The sequence below is a fragment of the Ambystoma mexicanum genome, chromosome 3p, assembly GCF_040938575.1.
Source record: "Ambystoma mexicanum isolate Mex_15411 chromosome 3p, UKY_AmexF1_1, whole genome shotgun sequence".
NCBI lineage: Eukaryota > Metazoa > Chordata > Amphibia > Caudata > Ambystomatidae > Ambystoma > Ambystoma mexicanum.
In genome coordinates, this window is record NC_090925.1 from 335,529,838 (window position 1) to 335,544,812 (window position 14,975).

General features: G+C 50.6%; 1 protein-coding gene across 4 annotated transcripts in view; it reads right to left on the minus strand.

Annotated features, from left to right (window-relative positions):
• Positions 1–14,975, minus strand: part of SNPH (syntaphilin) — a 451,962-nt gene that overhangs the window by 26,028 nt on the left and 410,959 nt on the right. For all 4 annotated transcript variants that reach the window (XM_069650923.1, XM_069650926.1, XM_069650924.1 and 1 more), the window contains one exon: positions 13,440–13,589. In XM_069650923.1, the coding sequence (XP_069507024.1) occupies positions 13,440–13,589 (150 nt within the window). The remainder of the gene's footprint in view (positions 1–13,439; positions 13,590–14,975) is intronic.

A 14,975-nucleotide genomic window follows, 5' to 3' on the forward strand; every position in this document is an offset into this window, starting at 1 on the left:
CCTTGCATCATGCCAAAGCAGTCAATGCAATGTGCAAGGAAGACAAAACAACAGCAGCTTACATTTCATATTTCATACCAAAGGTCTACACTGTTGACATTTCAAGAAGGGAGGCTTAATGTGGCTCGCTACCTGCCTCCCCCTCAGTACAGCAATAGCTCACCAAATGAAACCTGAAATGCCGAGAGGGACCTCCAACCCCTCCATATCCCGCAGCATCTTTGTAGTCTAGGGAGTGGAGCGGTAGTGAGGAGTAGCGTCTCAGCAGTTATTGAGGAAAAGAGGGGCAAGGGGGGGGAACACGCAAGCATTTCCTCCCAGGGGTGATTTTGGGCGCTGCACAGGCCAGCGAGCTGGCCTGCGCCTAGAGCGCCATGTGGGGTATTTAAGGGGGCATGGAAGGTTCGGAAGCAGGCGAAGGTTAAGACAAGCGTTTGTCCAGGTCGCTGCTCACAAGCCTTCCCTGCTTTGGGCCTTGGTTGTGGGCGTCAGCAGTGGAGGTAGGGAGGTAGGGAGGTAGGGCTGTCGAGGAGTGGCAAAGGTAGAGGTGTTGGGACGGCGGGTGGGTACATATAAAATATATATATATATATATATATATATATATATATATATATATATATATATATATAGTGTGATGTCCTCACTCTCTCCTTTTGGACGGAAGTCCTCTGTTTATGTTTGTGTTTGTTTTGCGGGCTGCGACCCGCGTGTGTGTGAAGGGGCGGTGTTACCGCCCGCAAGGCAGTTAGAGTTTGGGCACACAAGAATAAAGACGTGTTGCACCCCAGCTCTGTGTCGGCCTCCTTCTTTGGCATGTATGAGCGTGGGTCCGACAGCAGAGCGTGAGGAAGTCCATGTGCGAGCATATTACACTGGCGACGAAGCAGACACGAAGTCACGTCGTGCCCGCTCTCTCCGGTCCACTGCTCGTGTTGTGCTACATGACACCACTGGGAGCCTTGGACTTCGGGTGCCTGGAGGCCTATCAAGGTGGGTGGAGCGCGAAGGCTCCCCATCAGCCGCCCTCCGGCACGAGCGCCGCAGCAGATCCGCGGGTGGAGCAGCTGTGACAGCTCCCCGCAAGAGCGTATCATCTGGGCAGTGGAGAACGTTTCTTCCACCGACGGCAATGTCTGGGAGGCCCAGACCACACACGCTTCAAGCATCAGCGGGTAGAGCGGAGACTCCCCGTTTGCACATCCCGGGCGGTAGAGGAGCACTGGCCTCCCGCCAACGGCACGACGAGCGGTGGAGGCGCGAACCTCCCGCTCCAACAGCATACTTCAAAGGGGTAAGAACAAGCCCCTCTCCCCTCCATCACAAGTTTTCATAAGCCACACCACAGGGCCCTTCCCCCTCCCACCACCTAGCGCTCAACTGCAGAGCGTCGAGCAGGAGAAGCACACCAGAGACCTGCAAACAACCACAGCACCCCCTGTCGGCATTGAGGCGCCACCGCGCTAGGCAAAGGAACCACCAGCCAGCTCAGCCAGAATAACACACATCGAACACCTTTCCATGAACAACTCAGACGAAGACTCACTGACCGTTCCAGTGACTCCAATAGTTACAGGCAGTAGGAAAATGACGGACAGCCTGTTAACCCAACTGCCAGCAAATTTCGACCTCTCTGACACCGGCACACTTGGATCAAGATGGAAGAGGTGGCTGAGGGATTTCGAAGTGTGTTCGAAAGCAGCAGGTACTTTAGAAGACGAACAAAAGCTCAATCTCCTAAATCACGCTGTAGGACCAAATGTGCGAGACATCCTTGAGGAAATACCCGAGAACAGCAGAGACACATACATCAAGCTAAAAACAACGCTCACGGAATACTTCACACCTCACACAAATGTGGATTATGAATGGCACGTCTTCCACACCACCAAACGGCACAAAGGCGAAAACATAGATGCATTCGTCATGAGACTCAGAGCAATAATGAAACACTGTGATTTCAACAATTACTCCAACGAGGAGGCCCTCAGATCACAAATCATAGTGGGGTATGAAAGCGCTGATTTCCGCAAACGACTGTTGCAGCAGCCACGCACCCTAGAGGAAATCCTGCGCCTGGCTCGATCTGACGCAGCCCTTGCTGCACAAGTTGAAGGCCTGGACGACATAAAGATCACCCATGGAAAACACGAAAGCCTCAACAAACTGGAGGGGACAGCAAGAAACAATGACCCTTTCTGCTACCGGTGCGGGCATGAATACCCCCACGAAGGAACGTGCCCGCGTGTGGGTCATAACTGCTCCGCGTGTGGTGGAGAAAACCATTACAAAGCCGTATGTCTAATTTTCCGTAGCAAAATGAAAGGAGCAGGAAGAAACTACAAGTCCATGCCAGAACCGGAACAAATTCAAGCAACACCCCTCCACCATCGGGGATCACACCAACCCCATGAGCAAGGGCGCCACAAACGCCACGACGAACAAACGGAAAGAAGGCACGACAGGAGAGAATGGAGGGAGAACAAAACCCCACTTCCTAAGGCAAGAAGAATACCACGAAGGTACATACGGTGCCTCATCGAACAATCACAGTCAGACAGCATGTCAAGTGCATCCTCCAACGAAAAAACACACCAACCGGAAAGACACCAGGAAACACCAAGGAAGAAAGGATATCTATAAGCCCTAGGAAACAGCACAGCAAAGGAACATAGCCCAATACTCAGAATACAGGTGAATCAGACGGCAGCAGAGTTCCTAATCGACACAGGGGCAACTGTGAACGTGATCAGCGAAATGGTCTATAAAAGCATACCAAATGCCCCCTGCCTGCAACCAGCTCGAACACTAATTTTTCCATATGGATCAAAGACCCCGCTGGCATGCAAAGGGTTCTTCATGGCATTGTGTCGATATAAGGAACATGAAAAGAAGATCCCCATGCACGTCCTGGAGGCAGCTACTGAGAGTGGATGCATACAGAGCTATCGAGCAGCGATAGAAATGGGACTAATCCACATACTGTACCGTCTCATGGTACACAAATATCTAGACCCCACCGCAAGCATAGACTTCCCATCACTGTTCAAAGGCCTCGGAAAACTGAAGGACAGGCAGATAGAACTCCACATCAACACCACGATCACACCCATAGCACAACACTACAGAGGAATACCCATCAATATTCAAAAACAGGTTGAAAATGAACTGACAAAGCTGCTGGAGGCAGACATCATTGAGCCCGTGGAAGGACCTACCCCATGGGTCTCTCCAATTGTACCCGTGCCCAAAAGAGACTCAAAAGACATCCGAATATGTGTAGACATGAGAAGGCCAAACAAGGCCATATTAAGGGAACGCCACCAAGCCCCAAGAATAACCGACATGGTGCATCTGCAAAACGGGCCACCGTGTTTTCAAAGCTGGACCTTAACAAAGGGTATCACCAGTTGGAACTCAGCAAAAGCTCCCGATATATAACCACGTTCGCCAACAACCTCGGACTCTTCCGCTACAAGCGGCTAAGTTTTGGTGTGTCGTCAGCGGCTGAAATCTTTCAAGCAGAAATTCATAACGTCATCAAAAATGTACCAAACTGCCTGAACTACAGTGACGACATACTGGTATTCGGACAAAATCAAGAGCAACACGATGACACGCTAATGAGAGTGTGCATGGCTTTGGAAGAGGCACGGCTCACACTAAACAAGGACAAGTGTGAATTTCGCAAGAAAACACTCCGCTTCTTTGGTCACATATTCTCCGAGAAAGGAATGACACCCGACGCGGAGAAAGTCAGCGCACTCCGAGAAGCCAAGCCGCCCGCCACCACATCAGACCTCAGGTCATTCCTTGGCCTCGCAAGTTACTGCACCAGATATATAAGAGACTTCGCCTCCATTAGCGAACCCCTCCGAGCGCTTACCAAGCTCAACACAGACTTCACATGGACACCACAGTGCCAAGAAGTGTTCCAAGCAATTAAGGACCGCATCTCCGACGCCCGAAACATGGCATATTTCAACCCAAAAAGAAGGACAGAACTCATTGTCGACGCTAGTCCAGTCGGCCTAGGCGCCATCTTAACACAACTGGACGACAGAGAAGAAGGCAAAAAACACATTGTGGCATATGCCAGCTGAAGCCTTTCCAAAACAGAACAAGCCTACTCCCAGGCGGAGAAGGAAGGCCTGGCTGTAGTCTGGGCCTGCAAACACTTTCATTTGTTCCTATATGGGAAACCTTTTGTAGTCGTAACGGACCATCAAGCTCTCATCTTCATTTATGGCAACCCTCAGGCGAAAATGCCACCACGAATAGCTTGATGGGCACTCCGCCTACAGGACTATCAATTCTCCATCACGCACAGACCCGGAAAGGAGCAGAACCACGCAGATTTCCTCTTGAGCCATCCAAAGGACGCGTGTGGATCAGAACCATCCATAGCTGACCAGTATATAAGATATGTCATTCACAACAACACGCTGCAAGGATTAGACATGGATCACATAGCTTGTGAGTCAAATACGGACCAAGGAATACAAACTATCCTCCGATGCCTGCAAACAGGGCGATGGAAACAAGCCAAACAAATTCCAGAGACAAAGACAAGGCCCTTTGCTTGGTGCACAAGTGCTTCTACGGCTCTGCGCCGGTCTATATGAAAAAGAGCCTAGTGCCTTATTTACCAAGGAGAAGCCTTCGCTCGGAGGGTAAATGTCTGCTGACAGTCCCTAACTTCAAGCTGAAATCTGGCTTGGGCAGATCATTCTTGGTGATGGCCCCCAAACTATGGAACAGCCTTCCCGAAGTGCTGAGGTTAGAGGTAAACCACCTCACTTTCAGGAAGCACCTGAAGACATACCTCTTCAGATGAAGAGCCTGGGGAAAGCAGGGTTTCGGGGTCACTAATAGGCTGCAATTTTCGTTACCTTATGTTTGTCTGTTGTTGATGTATTGTAAGTGCAAGCGCCCTGATGCCCACGGGCTACCGGCGCTATACAAAATGAAATACAATACAATACAGTACAATGAACGAAGACACCAAGCAGGACATCAAGTGCTTTCTAGCGGTGAAAGAAGAACTTGCAAAATCAGATGAAGGAATGCTGCTAAAAAGGTACAAAGCTCGTCATACCGCGCAGCCTGCGCCAGAAAGTACTAGAACTCGCACATGAAGGACACCGAGGGATCGTATCCACTAAAAGGATGCTAAGGCAGAAACTATGGTTCCCACAATTGGACACTGCAGTAGAGGAACTATTACAAGACTGCCCCACCTGTGCACTTGTAAAGCCACACACCTCCCCAGAACCCCTAAACATGACCGCACTGCCCGAGGGAACCTGGGAAGAAATAGCGATGTATCATTTTGGGCCCATGGAAGGAGGAGAATACATCCTGGTGGCCGTTGACGAATACTCAAGGTACCCCGATATACAGATAGTCCCGTCAACATCGGCACATCATACCATACCAGCCCTAGATCGAATGTTCGCAACGTACGGAGTACCTAAGGTAGTAAAGTCCGACAATGGACCTCCGTTCACCGGACAGGATTTCCAGAGATTCGCCGAATACATGGGTTTCAGGCACAGAAAAGTGACACCCTTATGGCCACAAGCCAATGGAACAGTTGAGCGGTTCATGAGCAACATCAAACGCACTACCCAAATTGCTCGCATCACGAGAGAACCTGTCGAACAATAAGAACACGAATACCTCACGTGGCAGTCGAGGGAGATCAATATGAGAGGGATGCAGAAATGGGAGAGAAGGACACACGCATGAAGGAAAACATGAAAATAATTGCGGATACCACATGACGAGCCAAAACAAGTGACTTGGCACCCGGAGACATGGTGGTAGTCCGTAAGCCCCAGCATCGGAAAAATACAGCACCATTTCATGAGGACCCTCTCCTCATCATCCACAAGAAGGGGTCTCTCATCACTGCGGAGGGAGACCGCAAGTCCATAACGAGAAACTCATCTCACTTCAGATGAGTGTCGAGGGCCCCAGCTCTAGGTGACCCAAACTTGAGTGATGAACTCACTCCATGGGACGTCCCATATGAAGGAGACTCGGAAGACTCGGACGGAGACGTAATTTCCGAGACCCGGACCGACCCGTCGACCAGGACTGAGAGTCGACCAACGAGAACGAAAAGGAAACCCCATCGCCTCTTCGAAGAAATGAACTGAGCCGGACTTAAGGTTTAGTGACGGAGGGTGTGATATCCTCACTCTCTCCTTTTGGACGGAAGTCCTCTGTTTATGTTTGTGTTTGTTTTGCGGGCTGCGACCCGCGTGTGTGTGAAGGGGCGGGGTTACCCCCCGCAAGGCAGTTGGAGTTTGGGCACACAAGAATAAAGACGTGTTGCACCCCAGCTCTGTGTCAGCCCCCTTCTTTGGCATGTATGAGCGTGGGTCCGACAGCAGAGCGTGAGGAGGTCCATGTGCGAGCATATTACATATATATATATATATATATATATATATATATATATATATATATATATATATATATATATATATATATATATATATATATATATATATGGTTGCAGCATAACGGCAGATATTAAGAGGTGCTGTAGCTAAAGCACTTCCAGGGCTTACCTGTGGGTGAGCGGCCATCGGGAGCACTGTGCGCCCGTTCCATGCTCCCAGTGTTTCGGGTAAAAGGGTTTCTTTTTGCGGGGTCGGAGCCGATCCACGGGCTGAGGTGACTCCCGGGTGATTGCATTCAGTGGGAGGGGTTGTTGACACAGGCGAGCAGGGCGCAGTTAAACGGGGAGTTTAGGTGTGCCAGTCCCCAGGCTGCTTACTCAGCTATGTGTGCACAGTAGTGCGGTGCTGGTGTACTGCCACCAGGGGGCAGTGCAGAACCCTTAAAGGGGCAGCACATGTTTAGGCTGGGAATTGTGTGATGCTAAGAAGCCACATTAATAGTTCACCCAGTTAGGGTACATGTTTTTTGTTTTTCCATGCACAGAGATAAATAGCGTGGTGCGCACATTATAGAGTGGGAATAATAAAACATTTAAAAAATAGGGACATTTTGTTGGCAGGAAGTTATTATATAGATTGCTGGTGACACGTTTCCAAGCCATTTCCCTGCTTGTCAGGAGCATTTCCCTGTGAAAGGGGACAGTGCCTGCCCTTTGGTGGATATTATAATAAAAGGGAGATTGATATAGGTTTGCAGGTAGGAAGTCTGGTGTTGCTTCCAACATATATATTTCAAGTAAGGCCCCACAGGGAGATATTGTTCAGGCTCGGGAGACCGCTATTTTGGGGGTGCGTCAGCGAGCAGTGCCATTAAATTGAATTATTTTTGGATTGTAGCAGGATGGCAGGACAGGGCTCGGGACCTAGGGGCTTGGTGGATGCCCAGGCATTGAGGGAGACCCTAAGTATTATTAGGAGGGCTTATAAAGCCCAGCGTGAAGGGGTAGTAGGGAAAGTTACAGGGGAAAGGGGGGTGTGGGAGGGTATGCCACAGCGCAGTGTCAGACGGGGCCCTTGCAGAGGTGGTGGCTTGCAGCCCGTCAGGGCTGGGGGCACGGGAAGGGGGGTATGGGACAGATGGGTCAGAAGGAGCAGGAGGGAGGTACCTAGGAGAGCAACGAGGAGTGGAGGAGCAGACGGTGAAGGGTTGGGTGTTGGGACGGGAGCTAAAGGGCCGGGGGAGGCCACTAGCAGAGCAGGAACAGGGGTAGAAGTGGGGACCGGTCAGGTTAGGGGCGAGGTTAGGGTCAGCTCAGACCCAAGAGGGGCAGCTGTGTAGAGGGGCAGAGGAGGGAAATACTTGCAAAAGAGTGCAGGGGAGCGGAGGAGGGCTTGGTCCCCGTCGGTTAGTGAGAAAAGGGGAAGGTGCAGAACGACCTCCCCGCCTAGGAGGGCAGTAGGCGGAGGGCATAGTATGGCCCCCACGGTTCCTGAGGAGGTGGTAGGAGAGGGCTTTTGATATTGATATTGATATTTCATTTCTATTGCGCTCGTACACAAGTGTTTCAGAGCGCGACAAGGCAAGGTCTTACTAGGCCCAGTGACATTGAGAACGCGCAAGTGCATGGGGGAGGGGAAACGTGCATGGAAGGGGGGAGAAGTAGAAAGTGCGAAGCAGAGGAGAAACAGATAAATAACAATAAATAAATAATAAAGTAAATAAACAGTGGTAGTGCAGCCAGCAATTTGCAAGTGCTAGGTTTAAGGCAGCAGACAGGGTAGGTCTAATAAGTGCAGGAAGAAAAGGGGGGGCTGTATGAGTACTGATACAGACCCCAGTGCAAGGGGTGCCCCGGAGGCAGTGCGGGAGGGTGGCAAGGTGAGCAGGTACCTGGGCCCAGAGGACAGAGGGTGGCCAGGTGCACGGTGCCAAGAGAGAACAGATCAGCAGGGGGGAGGGGGAGCGAAGGCAGAAGAAAAGAGGAAGGTCTTGAGGTGCTTCGGGAACCGGAGATGGTTCTCCTCAAGTTTTAGAGTGGCAGGGAGGCTGTTCCAGAGGGAAGCCCCAGCCGAAGACAGAGATCTACCCCCAGCTTGTTTCTTTGAAAAACGACTGACCCTTAGGGAGTTGAAGGTAGAGGAGCGAAGAGCTCGAGAGGGGAGGTATTTGCGGAGGGATAGCTGAAGGTATTTTGGACCCTGGCCCCAGAAAGCCTTGCGGCCAATTCAAAGTCTTTTTAATTTATTCCTTGCATCCACTGGTAGCCAATGGAGAGATTTCAGGGCTGGAGAGATACGATCCCAGGGCTTGAGGCCAAGGACAAATCTCGCAGTCCTCTTCTGGATTAGTTGCAGAGGGCGGAGAGTAGAGACAGGTAGATTTAGAAAGAGGATGTTACAATAGTCCAACCTAGAGAGAACCAGAGCTTGGGATTCCATGAGCTTCTGGGGGAAGGAGAGGAAAGGCAGAGTACCTCTGAGGAGGTGAAGTAGGAAATTTGACTTTTTAGAGACCTCAGAGATGTGGGCGGAGAAGGAAAGGGTTGAGTCAAAGATAACCCCAAGGTTCTTAGCTTTGCAGGTGGGGGTAGGAGGAGGGCCAAGGGAGGCCGGCCAGAGAGTGAGGGGAAAGGATGGTGAAGGTGTGCCGATGAGGAGGATCTACGTCTTGCTGGCATTCAGACAAAGATCATTGGCAGTGCACCAATCTTGAATGGCAGTTAGGAAATCAGAGATGAGAGAGGGAGAGGAGGTGGCAGAGGGCAGCCTGAAAATGAGTTCAGTGGCGTCAGCCTAGCAGTGGAAATTTGAGCAAAAAGTGGCAATGCAGTGGGCGAGAGTTGCCAGGTATTGGTTGAAAAGCCAGGGCGAGAGGTTAGATCCTGGGGAACACCACAGGTAGAGAGAAAGATAGATGAAAGGAAGGAGCCAAGTTGAACCTGGGAGGGTCGATCAGAGAGGAAAGAGGTCAGCCTGGCCAGAGCCTGATCAGTGATACCCAGGTTTTCACGGAGATGGTTGAGCAGGATGGTATGGTTGACCATGTCGAAGGCAGAAGAGAGATCGAGGAGTATGAGGACATAGGGAATGTTAGAGTCAAGGTTGGAGAGCAGGTCTTCATGGATGTTCACGAGAGCAGTTTCCGTGCTTCTGGCAGCTCTGAAGCCAGACTGGTGGTCATGGAGACAGCCAACAGAATTGGAATGAAGGTTAAGCTGAGAGATGGCCAACTTTTCCAGGAGGTTGCCCAGAAAGGGAGTAATGGAAATTGGGTGATAGTTAGCTGGCCAAGAAGGATCAGCTGTGGGTTTCTAGAGACGAGAATGCACAAAGGAGTGCTTCAGAGGGGAGGGGAAGGATCCCGAGGCAAAGGAGTGGTTGCAGAAATCAGCAAGGGCCGGAGCGAGGGTGTCAATGTGGTCCTTGATGGTTTTATAGGAAAAGGGATGAACCTGTTTTGATGAGGCTTTCATAGATTGGACTTGTCTAGTGACCTCGTCAGGGGAGAAAAGAGGAAAGGACGAGAAGGGTGGTGTGGGGTGGCTAAAGCAAGGTCAGCAAGCACAGATGGAGAGAGGAGAGGAGGGATGTGGGTGGAGAGGGTGGACAGGATGTCCTGGGTTTTTTAAATGAAGTGAGAGGAAAGGGTATTGCAAAGAGCCTGGGAGGCAACAGGAGGGGTAGAGACTGCAGCAGGGTTGGCCAGCTCCTCGCAGATTTTAAAGAGTTCGGCCGAGTTGTTAGATGCTGCAGAGACACAAGCTTGAATGTGCACTCTCTTCTTGGTGAGGACAGAGAGTCGGTATTGCCTTTGTAGCAGGCAACAGGCCAGTTTGTCAGAGTATGAACAGGAAGTCCTCCATTTCCTCGCAGCCTCCCTACACTTATGTTTAAGTGTAGCTAGGTCAGAGTCATACCAGGAATTGCACTTGGCTTTGGACTTCAAACGGATCCTCATGACAGGGGCAAGAGCATCAAGCGTATCAGAAATTGAAGAGTAGAGCAGAGACAGGGCTGTGTCAGGATGTGAGACAGCCAAAGGTGAAGGTGGGGGAGAGAAAGTGGTGGAAAAAGCCTCAACTGACACACGCTTCATGGGCTGGATGTCCGAGAAGGTAGGTGGCAGTTTTGGGGTAGGCTTGGCTTGGGGGGGAAGAGAGGGAGAGATGAGGGGAGAGGAGGGAGTGATCGCTCCAGGAGAGAGTAGTGGTCAGAGGGATGGAGAGGGGGGGTCAGAGGAGATCAAGACGTTGAGTGTGTGCCCTGCAGAGTGAGTCGGGCCAGATGGGAGGATGGACAGGGAGAGGGAGTCGCAGAGGTCACTGAAGAGTACAGAGGAGGAGCAAGGAGAGTCTAAATGTATATTGAGGTCACAGAGGAGGAGGAGTTGAGTGGTACAGGCCAGGAGGGAGGAGGAGAGGTCCGCCCACTCAGAGAGAAATTAGGTGATTTGACCAGGAGGCCGGTAGATGGTAACCACAGTAAGAGAATGGCTATGCGAGAGAGGAAGCCTACAGACAAGGCATTCAAAAGAGGAGTTGGTCTGAGTGGGAATGTTAGAGGCAGGAATCCAATCAGGAAAGATCAGGGCTACCCCCCACCGGACCGGGAGGATCTGGGTGCTGAGAGGATCTTGTAGCCATCAGGGAGGAGAGTGTCAAAGCTTGTGACAGAACTGGCCATGAACCATGTCTCAGTGAGACCAAGGACATCAAGGTGTAGTTCTTCAAGGAAGTGGCAGATGTCAGAGGAGTGTTTGACAGCAGAGCGAGAGTTAAGAGTGGCAATATGAAGAAGGTTGCCAGCCTTAAAGACCTTCCGGGGAGTGGTACAGATCAGAGGTACGCCCTGCGGAGGAGAAAGATCCCTAGGAGGGCAGAGGAGGAGGAGGAGAGAGAGTTCAAGGTAGCCAAGGGGGGAGGAGGGGACAGCAGGAGATGAGAGGAAATTGATGAGGCGAGGGAAGTGCCTATCAAAGAGGAGGAGATTGGCCTGAGGGCCTTGGACCATGACAGTGCCATTTAGGTAGACATTAATGATGACTTTAGAGGAGTCAAAAGAAGCCATGAGAACTTCCCAGCGAGTGCCACCATTAATGGGAGAGGGGGAGACTCTGTTTTTGTCCCCGCATCAGGAGCCCGGTGAGAAAAGAGAGGAGGAGTGTCGGAATGGAGGCCAGGATGCCGCGGCTAGGTGACGGCAGGGCATAAAGAGGTGAGCAAGAATGGGAGTGGTCAGTGGTATGGATCAGGTTGGGCACAAGGAGGGGGAAACACAGGGAGGAAGCTAGGGCGAGCATGGCGAAGGATAGCCAAGCGGTATGGGGAGAGATTGACATGGATCTATGGCTACAATGGATGGTGCCTATGCTTCCAGCACCAATGCCGCATATAGCAAGTGGTTTACCTGTGCCTTATCGGCCCTTACATGGTCGCCCCGCCTCAGAGGGGACGGGAGGAGGAGGCAGGGGTCAGCCCACAGCAGCAAGTTAGGCAAGTTAGGCTTTTTCAATAAAGAATGCTGCATGAGGACGGTGTACACATTTAAGAACGAGTGAAGCAGATGCGCAGGGCGGCATCTGGTTACGCAATGTTTCCAATCAGGGTACAGAGGGAGAGGGTGGGGCGCAGGATAGGGAGTTGTGGGGAAAGGCCTATACTCCGGTTAGAGTTGCGGTTTTGGAGAAGTGGCTCAGCTTTTACCCGGACAGGGAAGGGGACAAGATTTTGGGGGAAGGTTGTTGCGAGGGTTTTAGGTTGGGTTATCAGGGTCCAAGGTTGCGGCGGAGGGTGGAAAATTTGAAGTTAGCGGGGAAAATGTGGAGGTGGTGAAGGCGAAACTGCACAAGGAGGTGGCAGCGGGGAGAGTGGTAGCTTTGTGTACGGATTTGATGGGAGACTTGGTGGTTTCCCCGTTGGGGGTCCTGCCTAATAAGGTTGCAGGGGAATTCAGACTAATTCATCATTTATCATGGCATGAGGGCATGTTAGTGAATGATTTCATTTTGCCGGGCGATTGCAGGGTGTCCTATGCTAGTGTGGACCAAGCTTTGGGTTTGGTGAGGAAGGAAGTTTGTGGGGCTGTCATGGCCAAGTGCGACATCAAGGCAGCGTTTTGCTTGTTACCGGTGCATCCAGAAGATTTCTGGCTGCTGGGGATGCAGTTTGAAGGTCAAATTTATATAGACAAGGCTTTGCCTATGGCTGTGCAATTTCATGTGCATTGTTTGAGCATTTGCTACTGTGCAAACTGGAAGTGACAAGTGTCCCCAGGAACTTATGACAATGGCATTCCCCGCTTAAGGGGCCACCTTAGAAGTCTAAGGACGTGGATTTACTTTGGGATGGGACTGCCTTCGTATTGCTACATGACTCCAATAAATGTGATCTTGTGTTTCCAAATATACACCAGTTGTCCTTATATTTCTATTGCTTGATGTTTCATGCCCCCAGAAAGGGGGGGGGCAATGGGGGATGGCCCCGCTATGCTCTTCTCCCCAGGTGGAGACTTGCAGCAGGGCTGATCCACGGAGCAGCAACTAACTGCATCCATCACAGTGTATTCTGAAAGAGGGGTCCAGTAAATAATGGGAGGCATGTCCCTGCTCCAGCATAGTCTGGAGAGCAGCACATTACACTGGTCATCTGCTGTGAACAGGCATAGAACAGATGCCCTCCCGCGTGTCTTATAAGAAGAAACACTGTGGACAGTGGCAGTCACTTCTGATGTGAGAGCCCCCCTCAACTGCAACAAGATGACCTCCATGGATAATATGAAGAAGAACAGAGAGACATGTCAAGCAGGACAGCTAGTGGAAGTGCTAGACATTTCTCCACCCCACAGTTCACTGTACACAGATCAACCTTCTCCAAGCCAGCCATCTATTGCTTTTCAAGGGCACCCTCATCTCATGGCCAAATGTACAGATTTACGATGGCTGACATGCCATGTGACCTCCAAACCTAATTCACATCTTTGCACACACATCTCAACCTCTTGCACCTCGCAGCCTCTTCGGTCACTTACCTGTCCTGCAGCCGGTCCTGCGTGTCTTGTAGTCGGGCTTTCAGATGGCGGATGCATACCTCCTTTTGCTGGAGGGGAGTCAAGTACTGCTCCGGGGTGGGTGGTTTGATCCCATGGTTCTCGCTGCACAGAGTATATTTAAACGGACGCCTGTAAAGAGAATGCAGGAATCAGCTGACCACTCCCCGTGAGAACCAATCCACTGAGCTAATGGCCCTAGAGCCATACTCTTCTTCAACTCTCACTCATCTGGCGTAAGACAGCCCCTCCACTGGTGAACCACAAGGTAGCAGGGGTTTTTGCAGCAGTAAAATTAATCGAAGGAGAATTCATCTAATTTTATTGATCGGATTTTGCCCCAAGTATAAGTGGGGGGTGAGATTAGGCGAACAACTAACATAGTGGGGTTAAGGGAGGAGCTGTGGGGGGTCTCCCCCTGCATAGAATTCGACAAAATCATACAGAACCCTTGTGACATCTTAGACTTATTGCACCTTGGACCTCAGGATCTTCAGAGTGTAGGGAAATGGCTATATTTGAGAGCTTGCTTAATGCATTTTCAGCATAGCTTCATTGGGTAGCACACCAGATAATGTGCCTCACTGAGAGTCTGGTGGTATTCGCAGTGTGATTTCCTCCAAACGGAATCACAGTTCCCACCAGTGGTAACTCTGGAATGTCCCCCGATTATGGATTGGGGTTAGTCTCCATTCTGAGGTCCCATAGGTCTTCATTTGGGGAATGGCGGAATTAGCTCTGGAGCTAATACCACTAGAGGTAACTGTTCCATATTTTTGGAGACAATACCTCCATGCACATGCTGGAAAGTATTACATGTGTTTACGCTGCAATTTGCCCTGCACTTTTGCATTCAGCCATGCAAATTGAGCAAACGCTGCCTGGCCTGCTTGCAAGTCAGGCAGCATTTACTTTTAATTGTGAGCACCGCTTGCCAGGTTGGCATGCCAAGCAGGTCTCAAAATTACAATAAAATCCTGCCTGACATGAAAGCATAATAGGGCAGTTTTTTCACTTTTGAACACTGTTTACCATGCACACATGGTAAACGGTGTTCACATTTACAAATAAAACCTGCCCGACATGCTTTCATGTCGGGCAGAGTTTAATTGCAATTGTACAAGCCACCTGCCATGCAGGCATGGCAAGTAATGTGAACAATGGACCCCATAGGGATCTCCAGCATTTGTGCGTGCATGAAAATCCATGCCGGCGCAAATGCTGGAGCATTTATATGGCAGAGAGAAAGGAGGTGGCAAGTTGCGTTCCACCCCTGCGCTGCGCCATACAAATGAATGAAAATGTGGCGTGGCGTGAATGAAAGGGATTAAAGCCTTACTCTAGACTTTTATGCATTTCAATCACGATTTTCCACTGACAAACATGAGCCCCCCAGTATTTAATCTGTCTTTATTTAAGGGCACCCCTACCCTCTGAAATCACCCAGCCTTCCTCTTCACCTGTAAATCAATAGAAAACGTTGACAACGCAGTACACCTTGCCACCTCTAACCACACC